This window comes from Cibotium barometz, chromosome 2 (genome assembly GCF_041138505.1).
Source record: "Cibotium barometz isolate CiBa-2024 chromosome 2, ASM4113850v1, whole genome shotgun sequence".
NCBI classification, from domain to species: domain Eukaryota; kingdom Viridiplantae; phylum Streptophyta; class Polypodiopsida; order Cyatheales; family Cibotiaceae; genus Cibotium; species Cibotium barometz.
Genome location: NC_141047.1, coordinates 21,100,150 through 21,109,124, shown reverse-complemented (window position 1 = coordinate 21,109,124; position 8,975 = coordinate 21,100,150). Strand labels below are relative to the sequence as shown.

Below are 8,975 nucleotides of genomic sequence, written 5' to 3'. Positions count from 1 at the left end.
ATGATTGATGCACCCATACTTAAAGGGACATGAACATAACATGGTATCATTTGAGTTGATTTAACCACATCCAAACCTTAAAAATTCTTAAAATACATATAGTAAAGTGCTTACATTTTTTATGTCAGGGCTTGATAAATTGCGTGATATTGTAAATGTTGTCTTACTATAGCATGAGCAATCTTACCAGATGTTAGATACTAAAACACAAATCTTATGGTTTTATCATTTCAATGCAAGGGTAATAGGTTATGAGGAAATGCTTTAGGCTCTATTTATTCTAAGGGGCATCATTGAACATCTCAATTTATCTGCAAGGTTACATAAAATGTACAAGTAAATTGTGATGTGATTGACTTCAATGTTGGACAAGTTTTTATATTTACTCAAATCGCTAAAAATTAATATTTTATGAGGAAATGCTTTAGGCTCTATTTATTCTAAGGGGCATCATTGAACATCTCAATTTATATGCAAGGTTGCATAAAATGTACAAGTAAATTGTGATGTGATTGACTTCAATGTTGGACAAGTTTTTATATTTACTCAAATCGCTAAAAATTAATATTTTATGGGTTGAGTGAATGCTCTTAACAGAGTGTATGGTGAAATCGTATGCCTTTGGGAGGATCAATTATAAAGAAAAACTAGTATGTTGGGGCAAAAGTAGTACAAATACCCTTTTTACACCATCGTTTAAGCTAAAAGCATTCAACATATTTTATTTACATGCTAACTTTCATGGGTCTTCCATTTAAGTTTTGTAGGTCAAAATGTAAATGACGTGATGAGCTCCATTATGGTCAAAGTGGAAATGAGATCCATGGTTATCAAATGGATTTTCTTAGGATCATCCTATTAAATATGGTAAACGTGACTTGATGAGTTCCATGGTCATCAAATGGATTTCTTAGGATCATCCTATTAAATATGGTAAAATGTGATAATGCACTCTTGGAATATTTTAACCAAGTGAGCCAACCTTTGTCACTACCAAAATGCACATTATGCCATTATGCCACATGATTTTTTTTTCCCAAAGTTTTTCATCAATCGTACCTTTAGCCTTTTTGTTATCTTATAAAGAACACATTGTCATTTTATTTCACTAACGGTGTGAATTTTTATTGATATTAAATATCAATCCCGTTGATATTCAAAAAGTAAAATATAAGCAAGCATCTTTGATATAGATGGATTGCCCCTTGTAAGATATGTACATAGAAAAGTCAAATCCTACCTTTTGCCAACAATTTGGATATCCGAATGAGCTTTAACATTTGTGTATACTTTGAGGAGCCTTAACTTTGATGTGTGTGTGTGTGTGGGGGGGGGGGGGGGTGGTGTGGAGAAGTGTTGGCAGGGAGAGGACTCTATTATCAATAATAGGACCTCACATTGCTTATTCCATACCATTGGGGTGTGAGGGAGAGGACTCTACTATCAATAATAAGACCTCACATTTCTTTTTCCATAGTGTTGGGGTGTTGGGGTTTATTGTAGGGGGAGAACTCTCCTATAGATAATTAGGAAGGGGGTTTATTGTAGGGGGAGAACTCTCCTATAGATAATTAGGAAGGGGGTTTATTATAGGGAGAGGACTCTACTACTATAGATAATAGGACCTCACATTGCTTATTCATAGTGTTTATAATTATTCAAGCCTAAAACATTTAGGGTGTGCTCTTGTCTTTATATCTTAAATGTTTACAATGTGTTGACTCAAGAATTATATAATTATTTGTACCTAGAAATTATAAGTATTTGTCATGATATATGGGGTGTTACAACATGTTGACTCAAGAATCATGTAATTATTTGTACCTAAAAATTATTTGCTTTTTGTAAATTTCTTTGTTGTACATCTAAAATAATGGGTGTATGCTTGATTTTTCATAATTACATCACATTTCTCATGCTTATCTACATTCACAAGCAAATTGGTGGGTGTTTTTTATACATCGTGTGTTTCATTTTTTATTTTCCTTTTTGCCTAACACTTCGTTGTCTCAATATGTTTCAATTCCATCATTGTATACATAAAGTAGCATGCTTGCATGCAATGCCTTATTGTCACCATGGTTTTTTAAAGCTTTAAACACACATATCATGATGGAAGAGCTAAATTTGGTAATTGTTATATGAGGCCATCGATAGACATAGCAGTGAAAACCAAGAGCTCTTCCCCTGCGATGGACATGTGCAATTCACACATAGCACTGGCTAGAACAAAACTAGGTTCGAACCCCACCAACTATGCATGTGTGCCTGCCTATGTGTTTTTTTTCTGAGCAAACCGATGTGTCCTCCATTTGGTCGAACCACAAAGGTCAGAAACAAATTTTTTATGTGGATTTTCAGCTAATTAAATCATGACACCTTAGTTGCACAGTTGATGTTCGCTATAGATGTCTAACTATAACACAAGCACTTTTCTCTATCATTCTTTTGCACTTATCTCTCTCTCTCTCTCTCTCTCTCTCTCTCTCTCTCTCTCTCTCTCTCTCTCTCTCTCTCTCTCTCCATGTAGCTATGCATGTGATGCCCACTTGACATTATTATCGTTCGTGAGGTTATACATCCTTTTATATGCAGTTTCATAAGCCAACAGTTTGAATATTCTTATTATTTTCTTTAATATGGGGCTTTTTTGGGAGGGGGGAGGAAAGAGGATTGTGACCACCCCTTAGGGGATGGGAGGGGAACTTGATGTGTACTCTTGAGAGGATGTGGGGGCACAAAGGGGCTATGGAGTGAGGAGGACGTTCTTTGTGTGCATGTGTCCAAGATAGTGCACCTTTTTCTCTTGGAAATGGTACCCACAATGCCACTGTTTGTGATCCTATAATATCTATAAGAGTACATATATACATATGTGTATGTATATCTATGTGCAAATGGTACTACCCACAATGCCACTGTCTGTGATCATGTAATATCTATAAGAGTATATGTATACATACACACATAAACATATGTGTGTGTGTGTGTATATATATATATATATATACACACACACACACACACTTATTCCAAGCAATAAGGAAATCAATACCTGCAAACCTCTCATCAATCTCACGCTTTGTTGAATTGCTCATCTAATCTTTTGTTGTTTTTGTTATTATTATTATAGATTATATTGCTGTTTTCTATGTTATTATCTTAATTTCTGAATATGCTATGCAATAAAGTATACAGAAGACTTTAGAAGACTGTAAATAGAGAAGAGAAAGGGACCATAAGTAAGTCGACTTAGATTGTGACTATATAAATAATTTATTTGCACATCTACATACATTTTTACAATCAAGCAAAGAACCATTTGATGGAGAAGACCATCTTAGCATGAAGTGCTTTTGAAAGGTACGGTGGCTTTGCTTTTCTCTTAGCAATCAAGGTAAATATTAACTAGTCTTTTTTCTTTTTTCCCTGGATTGGCTTCTTCTCTTGATCGAAGTGATTAAGGGTAGCCTCTTTTTTAATGATTGGAATTACAGAATGCAGAGAGAATCTTGCTGCAATGGCAATTATGGAATCAATGGGTTAATCTTAATGTTGAAAAAAGAGAAACTAAGCATTGCTGGATTGAGAGTGGTATAAGAAAAATGGCTGATTGGGATTAGTGGGCGATTAAGAAAAAGCAAGAAAAGCTTGGTGTAGTTATCAAAACACACATCAGAGATTGTGGGTTGCTTTTTTTGTTCTGTAGAGTTTGTGGGTTTTCCCCAATTCGCCTAAATCTTGTCACACACACCTTAGACACAGGTAATTATGCACAGAGAGAGAGAGAGAGAGAGAGAGAGAGAGAGAGAGAGAGAGAGAGAGGTCTCCTGCTTCCTTTTTATTTTTTCTTTTTGGCTTTAATCTTTTCTTTCTTTCTTTTTCATTTCTTCGAGAAATCCATATCTGTTCACAACATTTTTTCCCCCTTTATATTTTCTAGTTCTTTTTTAATGATTTCCCCCCTTCACACCAATCACAAGGTCCATCTTCTTGCCTGTTAGTGTGCAGAAAACAGGAGAAAAAAATACACACACTTAAGGAGCATCTTAAACCATACTTCAGGATGGCTGCAGCAGACATGGTATTTATGTTTTTTTATTTTTTTAAAACAAAATTTATTTTATCACCAGACTGGTCCAAATGGCTTCTAATGATTGTTTTTTAATGAATGCAGGCAGTCAGTACACGAAGAGCTGTGATTCGCAGTGAAAAATTCACAGAGTGGCAGCAAAAGTTGAGTAGGTAATGTAACTTTTTGATATATGTATGTCTATGTGATTGTGTGTCTGCCAAATTTTTATCATGTATCTATGCATGTATGTATGTATGCATGTTGATATGTATGTAAAAATTGAGCGATTTGCATATATGCATGTAAAAGTCAAGTAGATAACATCAGTTTCTGATGTGTATATATATGTGTGTGTGTGTGTGTGTTTGCTTTGACACAGCCATCACTCTCAAATGTAGTGGAAATGTGTGCACATGTGCTGCATGCATGTGTGGATGTGTGGATGTGTAAGCGTGTGTGCTGGCAACATCAGTGTCTCTGTGCCAAGACCTTCACATGTACTTGTTTCTGGATGTTAACGCCTCCATTTCTTGACCCGCAGCACTCGAGCTGCTTATGGGGGGCACCGACGTTACGATCCAGTGGAAGCAATTAGCAATGGAGTGAAGGAGATGCAAAGGAAAAGGTAAAATTCATTCCCAATCGATCTCTCAATTTAGATTATTACACCATTCACTGCCTAGTTTGAATCATTGTGTTTTCATAAAAGGCACGAAGAACCCACAAAGGCATGCACAAGCTTTGAAGAGAGAGAAGTTGCAGAGAACCCAGTTTTGGCTTCCGTTCCAGCAGAAATTACAAACAATACTAAACTAGTATTGAAGGCCAAAGTCAAGAAACAAAAGCAACAACAACAGCAGCAGCAGCAGCAGCATTGCCAGACACGTGATTCCAAAAGGTCTCTGAAAGAGGCCAACCCTGAAGCAAAGAAAGTTGTGCTTGGAACAGCAAAAGACTCTTCCGACCCTATTATTTTAGCAATAGAAAGGGGACGTCTAAGAAAGTGCAAAGGTAAACAAGCTGTACAAACCAGACCCCCTCAGGATGATGGGGCATGCCAGCAACCCGAACAGCAAGCCTGTTCAACTCACGTCACCAACTGGAGGCAGCGACGAATGCAGAAAACTGCTGATCAGATACTTCAACCTTCCAAGAGGTTTTGTGCAATCCTCCCACTTTGTAGATGCATTTAATATTCACTGCTCCTTTATTATCAGATTTTCTGTGCAATGTAACATAATGGTTCACCATATTTCACATGCAAACGTACATACATACATGCATACATATATACATGCTTGTATTCGTATGTACATCGATGTGTACATGTCTACATATACACATAGATACATGTTTGCATGCATTAAGACATAAGTGTGTACTTGCCTCCATACAAAAATACAGAAATACATACATATGCACATATATACGCCCCCCCCCCCTCCCCCCCCCCCCCCTCCCCCCCCAACAAGACACACACGTATTGCTGCTTTTCTTTCTTGTTTATTCATCAGATAATTGCCTCTCTGATGCAATGACCCATTACCTTACCTTATGTGCTTACATGGGGCACATGCATGCAAGCTACATATGGCCACATTGCATACATACAGTGTTCACTTATGCACCTGTTCCTGCCCATGTGAGCAGTGTATTAATTATCGGTTTGAAGCTTCACATTTCTGAGATGATGATTTGCAGGACTGAAACTGTGCTCGTGGAGGAGCTACCAAGGTCCTCAAAGAGGTCAAGGCGAACAGCAAGGGCGCTTGCTAATGAGGAGCCTGCTCCTCCACCTCTGAAGCTACCGAAGCTTCATGTCGTTCTCACACGCAATGAGATCATGGAGGACTGGTTCAAGATCACAGGACAAAAGTACTCTGGAAAGCCGAGAAAATCAGCTCTTGTTCAGCTGGTGCGCATTTATCTGAGGGATTATGTTGTTTAAGTTGATATAAGTGGCAGACAGTTTAATACTCCTCTTGATGGTGATGGTGGGTGCAGGGCCTGGGACTATGTACTTCATTAACATGCCCTTCAACCATACGCTACCTCAAAGATCCTCGGTGTAAGTTCCAATAATACACATGATCGTCCTCCCTGGGAGACTGCTAGTGAAGCCTAATATGGGTGTGTTTGGATAGATACATGGCATGAGCCTTGCCCAACTCCTTGACCTTCCTTTAGGAAGGCTTTGAAAACACCAAGAAAATCCATCTGTGCTTAGAGGTCTTGCCATGCCATCTCCATGTCATCCCATGCTCCTTGAATTCCTGGAGGTCTCGTCATGCCTTCTCTACATCATCCAAGATTAAGCTATTATTATAATCATTAGAGGTCTAAACCATTTCCTTTTTCACCTCATTTTCTATGATCCTTTTTTTTTGTCTATCCTGCCAATTGGCCAGTTGTCATTAACACACGTGAGAGGAAGGATACATGGCCTTTTAGGCATATCCGTTGTCTGCGCCTTTAGAGGGGAATCAAGAGGTCAGTCATCATATTTATGTGTGTTGAAACTATCATTGCCGCCACTGATCAGGAGTTTGAATGACTTTCTGTTTTGCCTCTATTACCTGTGCATGACTTATGACATTATTGCTTACATGAATGGGCAAGTTCACATGGCACATGGCCACTAGACATGGACAAATGCTAGAGATAATTTGAATTTTATCTACCCTCATTAACGTAGCACTTTCTCTTTTGTTCAGGATTTTATTTTGAGAAGTATACATCGGAAGATGGTGTGCTTGCACAGACACCTCAATACACAGGCAGGAGAAAAACTTGATTTTCACATGATGTTACCATTTTTGCACAGAGTTATGGATGTCGCCACAGGCGTTTGAGATTCCAAGAAGTTTCTCTCTGAAGTGGGCATTGAAGCATGTCCTTGGATCATATTGGAACAGCCTCAGACTTTCAAAAGAAATTCATGGCCTCATGGCCTCTGCAAGTGATGCAATCCTTATGACTGACTTGGTATTTGAGAACAGTCTTAAAGGTCAATGTGTTTGGCCTTATCCTTCTTTTTACATGCTATGGGGGTGTTGGTGTTGACAACTATGTATCTTTAGCTTCACCCTTTTCTAAAAGAAAGTAGTGCCCTAAAGTATGGCAGTCGTGTATGGGAAAGAGGACTTGGATTGATTGGGTATTCATGGGCAGCATGGAGGCTGGCATCAAAAATGGTGGTGAATCCATCTACAAAAATAATTGCCTGTGAAGTCAACAACATTATACAGCGGTCGCCGGTACGTCAGATTTCTAAACATTTCTATGCTTGTGAAAATGTTTGGTGATGGCTATATCCATGCTTGTGAAACTGCTACTCTACCCGTTGCTTGGACGAAAGGTTTAGATGTCTCACACTACATATCTCCCAACATGTGATTGGCTAATTGCAAAGCTCAAAGAGCATGCTCCTTTTTTTTGAGAAATAATTTTGTATATATTATATATCCCCTTTGCAAGCAAAGTTACAAATACAGAGACTGTGCAGTACATCATGGGCCATAAGATGGCCATCACAAACTTACAAGAGGAGACGCACACAAGCTAAGCTAGCAACAAAGGTCACAGGTTGGACAACACCGTAATACCTCATAAATATCAAAACCAACATCAGCCAAAAGAACGAATAGATGTGAACAACACAGCTTCCAAAAGGCACCTCTCTCTCTTCAGTAAACATTAACCCTTGTCTTGATAGTATTGAAGGTAGTAGAACACCATCCATTCACCTGAGAAAAAAGAGGATGTTAGCCTTCACCTGGCAAGTAAGAATTTCTACACTGATTCCTTGACCTGTAGAGGAAAAGCAATTAATCCCAAGACACACAGCAAACCAAGCACACTTTTACACCATCTTGACATGTGTGCCCACATGAGTCTGAGAGCAAGAAACTCCTTGGATGTCTTGCACCTAGGGCATCCCCCAGAAGCAATACCTCTGCACTGCACTTTATCACCTATAGGAGGCTCCTACCATAACTCTCCAAAGGAGGACAACATGTTTAGGGGCAACGCTCCACAGCATATTGCATCTCCATGACTGACGCCTATCAGAGAAGCTCACTCTCGTTCATGGTGTTTTCTATTGTCCAGTTGGGTTTCTGTTGTTGCTTCACCACTGTATTGAGCTATCTGTGCATGCTCATGAATGGTGGTGAATGGAAGGTGACTTCACATTGGTAGGAAATCTAGTTAGATGCTTTGGTACTCATTTACTATGTTGACAGTAGTACATTCAAAGAAGCAACTTGTATGTACATTTTAATGTGTTCTTTTCTCTTTCCTTTATGTTTATCGAGAGAGAAGTGGTTCCAGCAGTTGTGCTATGTTGAGGTTTTATCCCTCTTTCAAAGCCATTCGTGCAGACAGATTTTCCATCCGGGCAGTGGAGAATTTGCGATCGCAGCCGCGTACAGATTTACAGCATGTATAGTGTTTGTGTTTGCCCTAATTTCTCTGTGGGTGACCCTGAAGCAGTTCCACCAGTTGTGCTAGAGTTTTACCCTCCTTTTGGAGCCATTCATGCAGACAGATTTTATATGCGGGCAGTGGATCTTCTCCTCTTTGTTTTTGCAGGGCTGAAACAATACTCTTCTCCTTATTCGGAGGGAAGCATTAATTTTTTATGTTGAGTAGTGGAAATGAGTCAGGGAACCATAGATATAGATTTTGTAAAGGCACATGTCTCAACAGAAGATGCAAAGAAGTTTGAGGGTGGAGGGCCAAAGTCAGAGCCTGAAGATCAGGGTAAAAGGCAGAGATTGATTGGAGGTGAATATGGAGGGATGGAGGCCGGTTGGATGCTTCAGGATACCTTTCTTCTTGATGCATCTTAGGAAAAGAACCATGAGGTGGATTTTGACTTTCGAGTCAGATTTTACAG

The 8,975-nt window shown here is 38.9% G+C and overlaps 1 protein-coding gene across 4 annotated transcripts; it reads left to right on the top strand.

The window, feature by feature from the left end:
• The first annotated feature begins 3,068 nt into the window (after positions 1-3,068).
• LOC147640800 (uncharacterized) lies at positions 3,069-8,270 on the top strand. Of its 4 annotated transcripts, XM_086815333.1 has the most exons (9): positions 3,069-3,397; positions 3,498-3,765; positions 4,005-4,084; positions 4,178-4,245; positions 4,617-4,700; positions 4,785-5,231; positions 5,777-5,990; positions 6,080-6,143; positions 6,484-6,780. In XM_086815333.1, the coding sequence occupies exons 3-9, from the start codon at positions 4,067-4,069 to the stop codon at positions 6,549-6,551; spliced, it is 963 nt and encodes a 320-aa protein (XP_086671459.1). In that variant the 5' UTR covers positions 3,069-3,397; positions 3,498-3,765; positions 4,005-4,066; the 3' UTR covers positions 6,552-6,780. The 4 variants fall into 4 exon arrangements, with proteins under 4 accessions (XP_086671459.1, XP_086671450.1, XP_086671476.1 ...); XM_086815324.1 differs by lacking the exon at positions 3,498-3,765; XM_086815350.1 differs by lacking the exons at positions 3,498-3,765; positions 6,484-6,780 and adding an exon at positions 6,900-8,270 and having other exon boundaries at positions 3,074-3,397.
• The last annotated feature ends 705 nt before the right edge of the window (positions 8,271-8,975 follow it).